At 39.0% G+C, this 16,451-nt stretch overlaps 1 protein-coding gene across 1 annotated transcript; it reads right to left on the reverse strand.

Moving 5' to 3' along the window:
- Positions 1-404: 404 nt before the first annotated feature.
- amdhd2 (amidohydrolase domain containing 2) lies at positions 405-12,039 on the reverse strand. The gene is made up of 12 exons (XM_067570276.1): positions 11,911-12,039; positions 9,971-10,075; positions 9,635-9,771; positions 8,419-8,558; positions 6,954-7,008; positions 5,676-5,888; positions 5,435-5,523; positions 4,548-4,692; positions 4,257-4,364; positions 4,021-4,089; positions 3,443-3,544; positions 405-2,223 (listed from the first exon to the last, which is right to left on the reverse strand). Exons 2-12 carry the CDS (start codon positions 10,051-10,053, stop codon positions 2,144-2,146), a joined length of 1,221 nt encoding a protein of 406 aa, XP_067426377.1. The 5' UTR covers positions 10,054-10,075; positions 11,911-12,039; the 3' UTR covers positions 405-2,143.
- Between the last annotated feature and the right edge of the window lie 4,412 nt (positions 12,040-16,451).

Genomic DNA, 16,451 nt, shown 5'->3' on the forward strand with positions numbered 1-16,451 from the left:
CAGTGGCTCCCAACCCTTATTGGCTCGTAAAACTGTTGCAAAGCAGCGTCTGGAGCACGTTTCAGATAACTATGAGCTGTTAGCAGTTCAACTAAAGAGTGATTTCCCTTAAACATGGCTAGTAGAATATATGAACAGGCTAAATCATGCAAAAACACTGGTATGATACTTTAAAACATAGTTTCCTGCTCTATTCCAGATAAGATTGGAGTTTCTCATCCTGCAGCCCACTAATGTTTAAACTTTACTACATACACAGTTATATAATTATAACAATATGTAGTTATGTAGCTATCTAGTGTGAACACTCCTCTATATGAACAGAAATCTATTCAAACACAACATATAATAACAGTAAATGTTATTGCTTAGAAGAGGCACAATCATGTTACAGCAACATTCAGTCAAAGTTGATTTAAATGGTTTAATACCAAAATGTTTCCCTTTAAATCACATCTTTGCAATTGAAATGAACTGTAAACAGGTCTCTAACATTAAGTGCATAATCATTCATAAAAACCCTTAATATCTCATCTATGCAATAAAAAAGACACTCAGAATAAACCTCAAATATACTCACATTAAGTACAGTGACTCAGATTCAGATGATACTGCATTTAAAGAGATTGAAAATCAAAGTATTTGCATCAGTGGTGTCACTCCAAACGTCTGTGAGGCCTTAATGCTCCTTAGACTCCAGGAAATAAAATGTTTGGAATGATAAGACATGAAGAGATAATTTAGCTATTTTTGGCTCAGATTTCACTGAAGTGTTTGACAAGAGTCGCTAGATGTCGTCCTCTGGGGATCATGAATAGAGACGCAAACTGGTTCCAGAAGTAATAGTCGATGTTAAGTGACCGACAGTTGAAGTGCTTCAGTCTTGACGGACAACAAACTCTGAGTTAAATGATCAGAACAAAAGATGCACTTATTTTTTTTAAAAGTCAAAAGGAAAAGTCTGTACAGATTAACTCCGACTCCCAAGATGCATTTCAGCCAGAAACATGCAATCAAAGATCTTAAAATTCTGTACTGTGGGCCTCTAACAGCAGGCAGAAGCTAAAGACTACACTGCTGAATTAAAAAAAAAAAAATTTTTACAATCTGCAGCTTAAAATGGATTTTTGGTCAGTTTTGAATAATTTTAATTGGCTCTGATTCAGCGAGCAACAGCAGCTGTGACTCGTGGGTACTGTGGTATTTACAGCAGTTTGCCAAACTGGTGGAAAAAAAACTAAGAAACTAGAGAAATAATTAAAACTGTGTCCATTATGTTAAACTATAAGATACATAACATTATGTAGAGAGTCCTGTGTTTCTTTGCTAAATTACAGTAATCAGGTTTTAATCCAAATGTAGAGCAAATTTTAACCGAATTTCCAGAAAATCTGCAAAAGAAAATGCAAATAAACGCTTGTTTCCATCAACTGCTGTCGTGTGAATATCTGCGGTTAAAGTAATTCTCCAGTCGGTGCCGTTAAACCGAAGAGGACGACACAACGAGATGACGTCATTAAAACAGCGACGGTCAAACCTCAAATGATGGAAATATGACATTTCTGTTAGTTTCATGAACTGATGTGAGGAAGGTTACAGTCTCATCATCGCTCCACAAAGATCTGATTGTTCAGCTCTTCAGTGACATTTAAGTCACATGATTCATTTTTTTTCAGTTTCCACTTGACTTCTTTAATGCCCAAATTGAAAATGTGCATAAAACAGGTGGATGAAAGTACACCTTACAGTTTGTAAAGTAACACTGAGGATATTATTGAAGGAAAATTGAAATGGGAATAAAGAATAGGGGAAAAAACCAGCAGCTCCTCCCACTTAACAATCCTATTTCTGTACTTAATTTGAATAGTAATCCACCCAGTAGTTGTTGGACCAACACACTGAGAGACAGACCAACCAGGCCGGCATTAGAGCCACAGTAGAGCCACACTGCCAGCATTGATATAAATACCTAAACTGCAGTCTTAAAAAACTGAAATGTTTTAAAAGGATGTAGAACAACTGCAGATAAACTCTGGTGAATTAAAACATTCAACAGATTTGTGGTTCTGTGGGAAACAGAGTCCCCCTGAAGGCACCGAAGGTCCCAGCTGTTGGTCCAGTTTCCATCTGCAGGCTTCTTCTTCTACTGTTCTCTCCTCCAAACCTCCTCTCCAGAAATATAGGTGGTTTTCACATTGAGGGCATCATCGAGCAAAACGAGGTCTGTCAGGTGCAAAAAACACACATATACAACAAACATATTTAACTGAAATCACATTTACTCTTCCTTTTTTTTTGCAATCAAAAATAATGTCAACATGTTTTTAAATGTGTTGTTAATAGTTTTGTTTTATTAGAATGAAGCAAAAAGGTCTTTGGGGAAAAACCAGAAATGTTCCTTTTTGTCTCAGCCGAGAGGACGGGGCATGTCGGTGTCTGTGTTTGACTGACAGCAGCTGGGGGCGTGTCTGTGTTTGATTGACAGCAGCCGGAAGGGGCGTGTCGGTGTCTGTGTTTGATTGACAGCAGCCGGAAGGGGCATGTCATATCTTTGTTTGATTGGCAGCAGCTGGAGGGCGTGTCGGTGTCTGTGTTTGATTGACAGCAGCTGGGGGCGTGTCGGTGTCTGTGTTTGATTGACAGCAGCTGGGGGCGTGTCTGTGTTTGATTGACAGCAGCTGGGGGCGTGTCTGTGTTTGATTGACAGCAGCTGGGGGCGTGTCTGTGTTTGATTGACAGCAGCTGGGGGCGTGTCGGGGTCTGTGTTTGATTGACAGCAGCTGGGGGGCGTGTCAGTGTCTGTGTTTGATTGACAGCAGCTGGGGGCGTGTCGGTGTCTGTGTTTGATTGACAGCAGCTGGGGGCGTGTCTGTGTTTGATTGACAGCAGCTGGGGGGCGTGTTGGTGTTTGTTTAATGTGCTGCATATGAGCAGCTAATTAGCTATCTAGCTGCTAACTGATGTTAGCGGTGCACTTTTCCCCAGTGAATGTTTGTTTGTTGGCTCATTCAACACGCTCAGCGGCAGGACAAGACGTGTGTTCATGTTTGTAAGTTAGATAAGAAGGAGACTTTAGCAGGAAAGCTAATGTGGGTTGTTGTTCAGAGTCTGTGGTTCTTGTGTTGTGTAGCAGGATGCTATCAGGCTCAGTGTGACCGTCTGCTCTGCCGATGAGACAACGCCACAATCATTTTATTCAAGATTTGATCTGCTGTATGGAAATAAGGACTCCAGCTTCGTGTCATCATGAAATTAAATCATTTAAAATATAAATATCTCTTTAGGTTTCAGATTTTTTCTCTCACAAGTGATTTGCAGAGCAGACACGTTGCTGTAGTAGATGGACTCGGTAACAGCTGTCACTATATTACACTGCTGAACTTGAGACGGCAGAGATGCACATTAAGGATTTTCTGGCCGTTCTGATGAAATAAATTCTGACCTGCGTCTGAGCCGTAGTCCAGGTTCCCCTTCTTGTGGCTGAGACCCAGAAGCTGAGCAGGATGGAGGGAAGCAGCTTCCAGAGCTTCCTCTACACTACAGCCTGTCAGCACACACACACACACACACACACACACACACACACACACACACACACACACACACACACACACACACACACACACACACACACACACACACACACATCAAAAAACATTTCAGGAAAGATAGATTCGTCTATCCGGGGAGTGTCCGGGGATTTCTATTGTGTTTGTGTGTGAATATTTTATACACGGCAATAAAGATGTTTTCTCCAAACATAACTTCATTTTGTGATTAATTATCTGCAGTTTGTTTTTTAAGTCACACATCACCTGTGTCGTAATCATTTTAAAATCCACAGTGGGAACCTTCTGTTTATCTGACATTTTACAACACAAATCTGTATTGGACATGTATAACTGTCACATCTGGCAGGAAAACATCTTTCTTTTTCTTCAGTACTGGTGTTGACTGTCAGGATAAAAACTACACTGGTGTGATGTTTTCTGAACAAGAAACCAAATGACACAAACTCACCTGAAGCCTGTTTGAAGTGCCGCACACACATGTCCATCGTGGCTATGCTGCCGCTGAGGGTTTTAGTGCCTACAAGACAAAAACGGTGAAATCATATTGGAGCTCAAAACACAGATATATCAACTCCAAGTGTTGCATTTATGTGACTCTCATTCTGCAGGTCAATCATAGCTCATTTTTAATGCTAACAAATAATTTTCTTTTCTGAAATTTTTTCTAAAACTTAAAAGAAAGACCTGCCACGTAAGCGTGGAGACCCTGGATCTCGATGACCTGCTGGCCCAGAGTGTGGCGACCGGGAGGAAGACCCATCGCCGTGATGGCGTCCGTCACCAACACCAAACCTGAAAACACAAACACACATGTCACATGTCTGATGACCAGGTGATGTCATTGCCTTAAACCCTCCATTAAGATGTAGAAACTCCCCTAAAAACACCTTTAGTTCAACAATAATGAACCTAAATCTTCCTCGCTGCACCTTCAAGGCAAAATATCTGATGAGAGAAAAAGGAGGCTGCAGTGACCTGAGGAGTGAGCTCTGTGAGCGATACGCAGGGCGGCGGGGTTAGTGTGGATCCCGTCAGCGATCATCCCATAGTAGACGGTCCTGCCTGCAGGAACCTGGTCACTGGTCAGCAGACCCACTATACCAGGGTCCCGATGGTGGAACTGGACCACAACACAGCAAAGACAAAAGAGGAAAGAAGAGACACAACTTCAAACTAATGACAATGTTGCTTCATGTCTGTGTAACAGAGTTATTATCATCATTTCAATAACTTTCCATAACTGTATTAATCCACAAATCCATAACTCAATGAATTCACCCACGCTGACCCTTTGGAGGGGCCCGACCCCTAGGTTGGGAACCACTGGACTAAACTAGCTAACTGTATATAAAGTAGTGTAAACTAGCTCCACCTCCAGCAGCTACAACAGTAACATGCTGCTCTAACACTGATGCTTCACTATTAATAATCTAATGATGTCATATATAATAATATATCAATCAGAGGGACCAAACCACTACTTTTACTGCAATACTTTAACTATATCAAGCTCATAATACTTATGTACTTTTACTGCAATACTTTAACTACATCAAGCTCATAATACTTGTACTTTATATATACTATAAATGTACTTTTACTGTAGTAGGATGTTTCATACAGGACTTTTACTTGTAATGGAGTATTTTTACTTTGCTGTATTGGTACTTTTACTGAAGTAAACGATCAGTTTCTTCTTCCACTACTGATGATGAGTGCAGTTAGCTGTTCACCCCAAGTCACATTAGTTTTTTTAAAACACATATTTAGCATGTAACACAGGGACACATGGTCAGAAGTGGGCACATGTACTTCTCATTTTGCTGTCTTTAAATAAGCCGCAGAGGGCAGGTGGGACTCACAGGCAGCATGGCGTTGAAGAGGTGAGTGATGAAGGACGCTCCGTGCTGAACAGCCTCCTCAGCTTGGGACAGGTTGGCCACAGAGTGACCTTCACGAGGAAGACGAGTCAGAGTTAACACATAAACAGACCTAGCAGAGCTGTAGTGTGTTTTCTTTAGGCTAGCTGTTCCCCCCGCTTCAAGTCTTTATGCTAAGCTAAGTGTTCCCAAGATCTTGGATGCGAAAGTGGATGATGCTCACCTAGCGACACAGTGATGCCCCTCTGGCAGAGCTCCCTCACCACTGATTGGCTGCTGGGCAGCTCAGGAGCCAGTGTCACCATGGCAACATTGTCCATGCTGCCGTAGGCCTCCAGCACGTCCTTTATCCCTCCAGACTGGAAGGTGCGGAGATACTGCTCCGGGTGGGCTCCTTTCTTCTCAAAACTGATGAACGGACCCTCCAGATGAACACCTGCAGAGAGAAACAGAGAGGAGATCAGACTTCACCCGTCACCACCAGGAAACAGCAGCAAATATTTCAATATTTAATTCATATTTTAAATCCACATGGTTTTCCATTGTTTGAGTTTTGACTGCTGCTCTTTTAATGACATCATCTTGTTGTGTCTTCTTCTTCTGCAACGTTTTAATGGCGCCGACTGGAGAATTAGTTTATCTGCTAATATTCAAACAACAGCAGCAGATGGAAACAAGCGTTTTCTCTACATTCAGATGGAAACTTGACTATCGTAACTTGTAACAGGACTTTCCTACATAATGTAATGATTTTATAGGTTTACATAATGGACATCAGTTTTAATTATTTCTATAGTTTCTTAGTTTTTTTCCGTCAGTTTGACAAACTGCTCTAAATACTACGATACCCATGAGCCTCGGCTGCTGTTGCTATGGAGACAAAGCCAGCCAGAGACATAAATCAGAGCGTTAGTGAATTTAAATGATCAAAAAGTGACCAATAATCCATTTTAAACTGCAGATTGTAGTCTTTAGTACGTTACAGAGTTTTAAGATCTTTGATTGGATGTTTCTGGCTGAAATGCACCTTGGGAGTCGTAGTTTATTTATTCATATACTGGTTCTCTCACCTACTGTAAATTCCTTATATTCAGTCGTTTTCTTGTCTTGTCTTTTACCTTATATCTTTATTGTTTATATCATATCTTTATTGTTTATACTATATCTTTATTGTTTATCTTGTGTATAATTACTTTTGCCTGCGTTAGTATCTTGAGCCTCATCTCCAGCATTTCATGCACAAATGACAAAGTTGAACTTGAACTAGAATCAGCTGTAGTCGTAGTAGGATGGAAACAATCATTCACAACATTTTAGTTCTTTTAAAATTTGCGCCACATTTACCTTCAGATGTGGAACGACACGTTTTCCACACACAGACACCTTCAGTGTGGACGAACTCTAAAAGTTCATTTGGTTTAGAGAAGGATTTATACTTTACAGTAGGTTCAGTGGTTACAGAGTGGAAACAGAGCGTAGACACACATCAGCAACATCTTACCGAGAACTCCAGCTCCGTGCTGTCCTCCATTGTGAACTTTGATCTGAGGCAGAACCTGAAAAACACGTTTGATTACAGTGAGATCTGATAATTAGAAAAAGAAGAATATCACCAATATATTTTATGTGAAGCAGCTTCACCTCACAAATACTAAACTTAAGACAAAACCTTTTGGAGTCTTTTGGATTCATGTCGTGAGACTTTTCCGTCTATCAATACTTCATCAATTATAATAGATCCATAATGGCTGAAATCACGTCAGAATCAAGCTACATACTGTGTATGAAGATAAATAACTAAACATAGCACAAAAAGTAAGGAAATGTGTGTTTGGTAGATTATTTCTTTGTTGTAACAATGCTTCTTAGCAATAAATCTTATACCCTTTTAAATGGAGCCACATTTGTGAGGAACATGCATTTGTGGGATGAGCAGTAGAGTTCAGTATGTGGGTTGCGCCCATGAAAAATTTGCCAAATCTTCTCTGCCAATGCCAAACAGCTTATTCTAACATTGACTCTTGTTTTGTGTTTGGTGGATTGGATGATTGAAGTTTGAAGAAATAAGACATATTGGAAATTTAACAATTTATTCATTTAACAAACAGGAGCCTCAGTAGCATGGGGAAGAACCATACACAGCCACAACAGCCTGGCACCTCCTCCTCATGCTGGTCACCAGCCTGGTCACACACTGCTGTGGGATGGCATCCCCTTCTTCAACCCTCATAATATTTATTGCCAAGAAGCATTGTTACAACAATGAAATAATCTACCAAACACAAATTTCCTTACTTTTTGTGCTATGTTTATTTTACTATTTGTGTTTGTTCAGGCTGATTAATTCTATTCTTATCTGAATTTGGAGTTTTAATTCTGATGCGAGTGGCTGCACCTGGTGTTTATTCAGTTAAAGACACATTTGCACGTGTATTGCAATATTAATTAAACAGCTGCAACAATTAGTCGATTAATTATCATTACTATTCGATTCGATTATTCAATCAACAGAAAGTTAATCCCCGACTATTTTGATTATTGATTAATCGTTTTGAGCCATTTTTGAAGTAAAAAAAAATGTCCAAATTCTCTGGTTCCAGCTTGTTAAATGTGAATATTTTCTGGTTTCTTTAGTCTCTATGACAGTAAACTGAATATCTTTACATTGCGGACAAAACAAGATATTTGAGGTTGTGTTTCTTGCCTTTTATAGGCTACAAAAACATGGAGCTCAAGTTGTAGATCATAGATGAGACGCAGGGTGTTGGAGCTGTCTCAGCTTTGTCTGAAGGGGGAGTCGACTCCTGCTTCAGGACATGAATGTGATTTCAACGTTGGCTTCAGAGCCACTATCAACCATGAGAAGATGGCACTACATGAAAGGTCAAAATCCTCCTGAGGATCATTTATATCCACATAAACATCATTTAATCTAATTATAAATAAAGCAGAAGCAGTCTTGTTACCTTGTGGTAGACGGCAGGCGGAGACGTGACCAGAGTGGGACAGAAAGACGTGACGCCATGTTCCAGGATCTTTTTGGCCACGATGGAAACTCCAGCGCTGATGTCATCAGAGGCCTGAGAGAAGTCGATGCCATATCCTCCTGCAGGGAGATAAACCATCACGATCCAAAAACACAGTGACAGGTTCACAAGTCCTTCTCTTAAAACAACAGTCAGGAGCCCAAATGAACATTAAAGCTGTTTTTCTTGCTGTAATCATTCCTCCTGTTCATACTGACCATTAGAAGATCCCTTCATAATGACCTTACAATGGAAGTGATGGAGGACAAAATCCACAGTCTGAAGCTAATATGAAGCTTCAGCGTCCAAATGAGTCAAATCAAGTAGATATCTTTCAACGTTACAGTCTTTTTAGTGCCAAAGTTCCTCTTTTTGTTACTATACTTCCACCTGCAGCTCAACAGGGAAACACTGTCCGAGGAAACACAAAGAGGGAATTTGATGCTAAAAAGACAGTAAATGTGTCAGATATCCACTTGATATGACTAACTCAGACTGCTGAAGCTGAATAGAAGCTTCACACAGACTTTTAAACGACTGTGTGGACACACTGTGGATTTTATCCTCCATCACTTCCATTGAAAGCACATTTGAAGGATCTTTTAATATCCAGTATGAACAGGAGGAATGATTACAGCGAGGAAAAACCTCTTTCACTGTCAAATCAAAATTGTGAATCTGTCCTTTAAGACGTGTTTGAATTTTATTAACAACCTGCTGTACAGCTGTGAAATCACCTCATTTAATGGTTCAACTGTTCATGTTTATAACAGAAAGAACAGCAGAGCTCATGTTGTTCAAATGTTCTTGTTTTGTCCAACAGTCAGTCTTAAACTCAAAAATCCAGTTTACTGTCACCGGATTTGAGCTTAAACTTTTAATTTCCTTTACTATCAACAAACTACAGACTTGTATGTTTATTTAAAAGAATCTAATTTCAGCGTTCACTGGTGACTCAGACTAATAAACCCTGATAACTAAACTAATTGAAGCAGACAGTCTGAACATCCTCATCGTCCTTTATGTTCCAATACTGAGGATACATTTTCACTGAGATACAGTTTAGTGGAATTTAAACTTAGATACTGTCCATCATTCATCCCTCTGTGTTTGTTTGTGTGTGTGTGTATGTGTGTGTGTGTGTGTGTGTGTGTACCGTTGATCTGGACGTCTATGAATCCCGGGGCGATGATGCAGCCTTCACAGTTCACTCGCTGGTCAGCATAACCCTGCTCATCAAAGAACAACTTCTCTGGATCTAAAATCTTTCCTTCACGCACCCACAGGTCCTCCCTGCCGACGCACACACACACACACACACACACACACACACACACACACGCACACACACACACGCACACACACACACACACACACACACACACACACACACACACACACACACACACACACACACACACACACTCAACCTTAATCTGTGTTTCCATGGCAGCGTGTCCTGTGGATATATATGTATCGGCTGTGCTCGTACCTCTGCAGCCGGTGGTCTCTCAGTATCCTGCAGTTGATGAACTGAGTTATGGGAGCGTCTGACACCGATCTGTTGGACGGCATGTTCCCACCCGGCTTCACACGACTGAGACACAAAGACGAACAAATCAAACTCTCCTCTCAAAATTCATCTGCAACAATTCTGATAACTGAATTAATTTTATACTAATTTCTAACATTTGGAGCAATTTCCAGGTATTAGACGGCTAATTATTAGGACGTTTTACAGCATCTGGTACAAATTTTGAGAAAAAACTGACAAAACTGTTGCGTTGGTTCAGTTGATCATTACTGTATATTTGGGTTCATATGTAGTTGCTTCCTAATAAATTACATTCATAGAAATAGGACATTTTTTCAATAATTTCCTAAAAGTAGCTGCTGTTTTGATTCTTCAGACATTTCTTTTAAGAGTTTTGTAGTTTAATATAATAAGTTTTTTAGAAATAATCTAATATGCGAATATAATGTTTGGCACATAAAACTACACAGTGACAACTAAGTATTTTCTCTGCTAAAGAATTGTTGAGTGTAATTTAATACGAATTTTTGCAAATTACAACAACCCAAACATAATGAGTACTTACTAACTAAATCAATTGAAGACTTTTTTACATTTATTTTTATCATTTGTGACAAATTGAACCAACCTTTCTGTAAAATGTCTTAAAGTTTATTGTTAAATATCTGCAAATTACTCAGAAAATGTCAAAGAAATGAGTGTAAAATTATAGGAAATGTAAAATAAAGTGTTACAGAATTATTGTTTAAATACATCTTTTGAGCAAAAATTAATTGGTTCCAGCTTCTCAAATGTGAATATTTTCCTCTGTGATAATAAACCATTTATCTGTTGATCAGACAAAACAAGACGTTTGAAGAGCTAACGGGCATTTTTCACTATTTTCTGACATTTTATAGACAGAACGATTGATCAATAAAATAATTGGTAGATGAATTGATAATGAAAACCACTGTTAGTTGCAGCCCTGGTTACATTAAAGCATGTATTACTTTATGAATAAAACTCCAAAACCCAAAGAGATTCAGTTTACAGCCACATGGAGACGATGGAAGTGTCTCAGTTTAACACCTGGACGAACCTGCAGGACTTATGACATCACAACTAGTTTGGAGCCAATCATGGTCCAGTATGTAACTTATACAAGCCTCCAGGAGCAAAAAATACAAATTATTATTCTTGGTACCTTGATGCCACTCATGTTTAAACTTGGATAGAAAATAAAAATTAAAATAAAAACGTCTCATTTAAAAGTCTTGATTTTAGTTTAAACTGGTGTTAGTTTGGCCAGCTGACAGTTATTCTGGATATGAAGTGTCCTCCCACAGATGCATTAAATCATCTCTTATCTCATTGGGTGCAGCAGCTGACTTTGACCCCGGATCATCTTTTCACTGTCATGGCGTTTTTATGACGTAGAAATGAACAAAATCTGCAAATTAAACTATTTAGTCGTCGTCTTTCAACTTCTGTCCACACAGATCTGTCACCTGACTGTCTTTGGGAAACTGTTTACGTTTGTCTCGCGGACTCAAGACTCCATTCAGAAATCCTTAAATTTAAGGCGTCCTGACCTCTGACCTGATTAACGCAGCTTCAAACAGGAAACTGTAATTAGTCTGAGAATGAGTGGAATCCACTTGTCAACTCGGCATACATTTAATACACAGTAAAATGCTTATTTCAGTAAAATTTAAACGTGTTAAACTGTCACCACGACGCTCCTCTTCCAGCAAAATAACAGAACAGCAAATAAAAACTATCAGATTTTTTAAGCGAGTTCTGCGGATGAACATTATTGGCTCCAAATGCGTTCAGCTAGTTTGTTTTTAACAGGCCGAAACTATCCAAACCAGCGCTTTGCTGTGTTAATGTGGTTTATTATTGTCGGTACTTGCCCAGCAGAGTCCAGCAGAGTCTGTAGAAACCAGTAGAAACAGAGGAAACGGATGCAGTCATGTGACGGAGGAGCTGCAGGTCAGCTGATCAAAACATAAAAGACAAATCTGCAGTTCAAACTGTAAACAGTGAATCCAGCGGAGGGGAAAGTATTCAGAACCTTCATTTAAATACAAGTACAATTACACTACTGTAAAAATACTCAATTACAAGTAAAAATCCTTAATTCAAAATGTCAACGTGAAGACATTTTTAAAATGTCAGTTTTTTCAAGTTCCACCCAAAAAAATGTCCTCACTTTCCAAAAATGTCCTAATTTTCAAAAAGAAAAAAAGTCCCCACTTTCTAAAAATCTCCCCACTTTTTAAAAAAAACTTACAAGAATGTCCTCGTTTAACAAAAAAGTCCCCAACTGCCAAATATGTCCCTGAACTTAATATATGTCCCCACCTTCCAAAAATGTCAAAAAAAACTTCCAAAAAAATTCCAATACTGTCCAAACTTTTCAAAAAAGGTACTGACTTTAAAACTGTCAACTCTTTCCAAAATTGTCCTCATTTTCTTAAAATGTCCTCACTTTTTAAATAAATATCTCCCCTCTCAAAAATGCTTTAACCTAATTTCTGCATGATGTTTGCTTTATATATATATATATATATATATATATATATATATATATATATATATATATATATATATATATATATATATATACAATAGTTTCTGTATCTGTAGAAGCTGCATTGAAGCAGGTTGATCTACATCCGCAGTCTCTCCTGCCTCTCCTCTCCTCTGGGTCCTGATGCCTGTCAGGTTCTGTAATCTAAGGCGCTTCCACACATGGCCAGTAGAGGGAGCTAAAACACCATATTTGACTCTCACCTATAAACCAAAACCTCATTTGACTTTTCTTCTAAACTGTTTGGATCATTGTTCCATAAGTACCTGAAATGTTCGTTCTTTTACTCTCATCAATAACAAACAAATCCAGCAACATTGTGCAGTCTCACATACATATGTTTATAACTAGAACTATGATTAGTATCATAAAAGTCTTTGCAAAAAACACAATTAAAGTTAATTATATTTGTGTGACATCTTTAAATCTCCATGAATAACTAACATTTGGAATTAACAACAATCTCATGTATATATAATATATAAATAGGGATGAAATAACAGGAAATTGTCTGAAATGGAAACAAAATCCTGCTGCTGGTAGACGAGGTACGTCAGAGACATCATATAATGAGGACAATTTAGTGAAGACAATGATGATGATCAGAAAGTGACTGTATATCAAATCAATACCAGATTTATTCTTGCACCATGATAAATATCAATTAAAATGTTAAATAATAAGTAAGTAAATGTTAAAATGTTAAAATGTTTAAATATAAATCACGACTAAAATGACTCTATTGTTAATAATGCTGCTTTAGTTCTGTATTATTGAAAACAGAGTGTCTGTCCTGCCGTCATCGAGGATCTACTGAATCTACTACTGATCTACTGAACACTCTGCAGCTCCAACTGCATTTTATGCTCAAAAGCAGTAAAAGTACATAAGTATTATGAGCTTGACGTAGTTAAAGTATTGCAGTAAAAGTACATAAGTATTATGAGCTTGATGTAGTTAAAGTATTGCAGTAAAAGTACATAAGTATTATGAGCTTGATGTAGTTAAAGTATTGCAGTAAAAGTACATAAGTATTATGAGCTTGATGTAGTTAAAGTATTGCAGTAAAAGTAGTGGTTTGGTCCCTCTGACTGATATATTATTATATATGACATCATTAGATTATTAATAGTGAAGCATCAGTGTTAGAGCAGCATGTTACTGTTGTAGCTGCTGGAGGTGGAGCTAGTTTACACTACTTTATATACAGTTAGCTAGTTTAGTCCAGTGGTTCCCAACCTAGGGGTCGGGCCCCTCCAAAGGGTCAGCAGATAAATCTGAGGGGTGGTGAGATGATTAATGGGAGAGGAAAGAAGAAAAAACAAAGTTCTGATACACAAATCTGTTTTCAGTTTTTGGACTTTTTCTCTAATCTTTGATTTTTGCTGAAATATTGGATCATTTGAACATTTATTGAAATGAAAGCATGTGAGAAGTTTAGAGGGAAAAATCACTATTTGGTGGAGCTGTTAACAACTCATAGACATGTGAAATGTGACCCCGACTACACACTGCTTTTTGTAAGACGTCAAAAGCCAAAAAGGTTGGAAACCACTGGTTTCATCTTTAACAATGTGTTGTATTTTAAAAGCTTGTTATATTATCCATTGTGTCAAATCTTCATCTGAAAAGTAACTAAAGCTGTCAAATAAATGTAGTGGAGTAGAAAGTACAATATTTCCCTCTGAAATGTAGAAAGTAGCATCACATGGAAATACTCAAGTAAAGTACAAGTACCTCAAAATTGAACTTGAGTAAATGTACTTGGTTACTTTCCACCGCTGCACCTGACCTGTGATGTGATCTCGATTGACGATGAATTCAATGTTCACAGTACCAGGAAGTGCCACACCATCCTCCGCCTCCACACCCCCGCTTCAGCAGAGCAGCAGCCCCCTCCCCATTCCTGAAAGTCAACAATAAACCACGTTTCCAGTAAGCCGGATACCTCCCCAAGTCCTGCTCATCCCCATGGAGACCACTACGAGAGTCTGCAGTCCTGTGTCCTCTGGCCAAACCAGCCCACCCATGAGCAGAGAGCATATATTTTACCCAATATGGATCAAAATCTCCATCTCCACTGAGCCACAGTGCAAATGCTTCTCTGTGTTTTCTGTGCTGGATACAAAGAGAAGACTTGGCAGCCGCTCTGCTGTGTATTTGAGTGAACCAACAGAACTCAAACAGAGGAAAAAAAACACTTAGCAGTAGTAGCGTTCTATATTTTACAGCCTCAGTGTCCCCTCTTTTGTGAGATGTGACGTCAGCATTCCCCTCTGTGCTGCGTGAGTGACACAGTAGCTTTGTTTTGGAGTCACCACATCTCATTCACGGCCGCTTAACTCCTGAGTCTGGGGTTGTGTGGTGGCCTTTCAGGATCCCTGATTCCTTAATCCGCTGGTTTTTAAGGCACTGAATAACCGGCCATTTGTATGCTCGGTCCAGAGGCGGCGGGGTGCTTCTGCTTTATGTGAATTGTTGACTTGCAAAACACACCGAGTGACTGATACACTGAGGGGAAGAACGCCAGCAAGGTCATGGTGGAAGGTCAGTTGTGCTGCTCACATGTGGATGGAGCAGAGAAACAAGGGCAGAGAGTTAAACTAATGAAGGTGATGAACATAAATGAAGATGAGCACTGACCAGCCAATGCGAGCCTATCACAGATGTATCAGCTTATATGTCAGCTGATATGTGCAGAAATGTCAAGATACTGTATGTCTGAAGTTTATCTTTATGCTGCAAAATGCCCTTCCCTACATATCCTGGTCACAACTCTTTAAAGCTACTATAATCAATACTTTTAATAATAATAATGTATCATCTGTCAGTGTGTAATGTGTTGGTCGTGGCTCGTGGTGATGAACCTACAGAGAATTATCAGAGACTCTGCAGCTCCTCTCAGCTTTACGGAGCTTTATAGTGAGTTTCAGCTCATTGTTTATCTGTCCGGCTGCAACTTTACTGTTCTGGTTCACTCTCAGCGTCTCATAGCGTCGTTTTCAGAGAAAAAGCTGTAAAAAGCCGCTGTACACTACCTGCTCAGCACCAAACGGCAAACAGACACAGTTAGCTGTAGACTAGCTGGTGAACATAGTAGAACATTTAGCAGCTAAAGAGCCAGATATTTCCCTCAGGAGTTGGTAGAGAGTAAAAACAGAAGCTAAAAGAGAGTGAATATTGGACTTATATTCACCAGGTGGACAGAAACACGACTCCACATGAATGATAATGTTGCTGCGTAACTGCTGGATGTGGAAATAAGCAACTGTTTGCTAACATGTTAGCAACAACTACTTTATAAGCTGATAATATGACAGAAGTTGTGTTTACACAGTTCTGCTGAAAACAAGTGGCTAAAAAAAACATAATTTCAAGAAGCTTTAACCAGATTGAAACTATAAAGGACCAAGAATAGAACCCTGAGGAACCCCAAAAGTTATTGTTTACATTATCAATGAATGATAATGTTGCTCCATAACTACTGGATGTGGATTTAAATAACTGTTTGCTAGCATGTTCTTTCAAGAAAAACAACACAATAGTCATGATGCCAGATGCCCAAAAAATGACCTAAAGTTACAGTCAGTTTGAGTGACAGGTTCCATCTAGCGGCAGTAGTTATTATGTCCTGGAGAAGTGTGTTGGTTCAGATGACATCTTTATAAATTTCCTTATTCGGAGGAGGCGGGTTGGATGGATGGATTAACCTAAACTTGTGGTGTTTATTGCTGTTATGACGACGAAGGTGGCCTATAAGGAAGTAGTAACTTTAACCCACCACATGTTTCTCTAACCTTAACAAAGTGATCATTTTAAACCCAAACCATCATCTTTCCCTAAACCTAACCAGACCTGAAC

The sequence above is a fragment of the Thunnus thynnus genome, chromosome 17, assembly GCF_963924715.1.
Source record: "Thunnus thynnus chromosome 17, fThuThy2.1, whole genome shotgun sequence".
Taxonomy (NCBI): domain Eukaryota; kingdom Metazoa; phylum Chordata; class Actinopteri; order Scombriformes; family Scombridae; genus Thunnus; species Thunnus thynnus.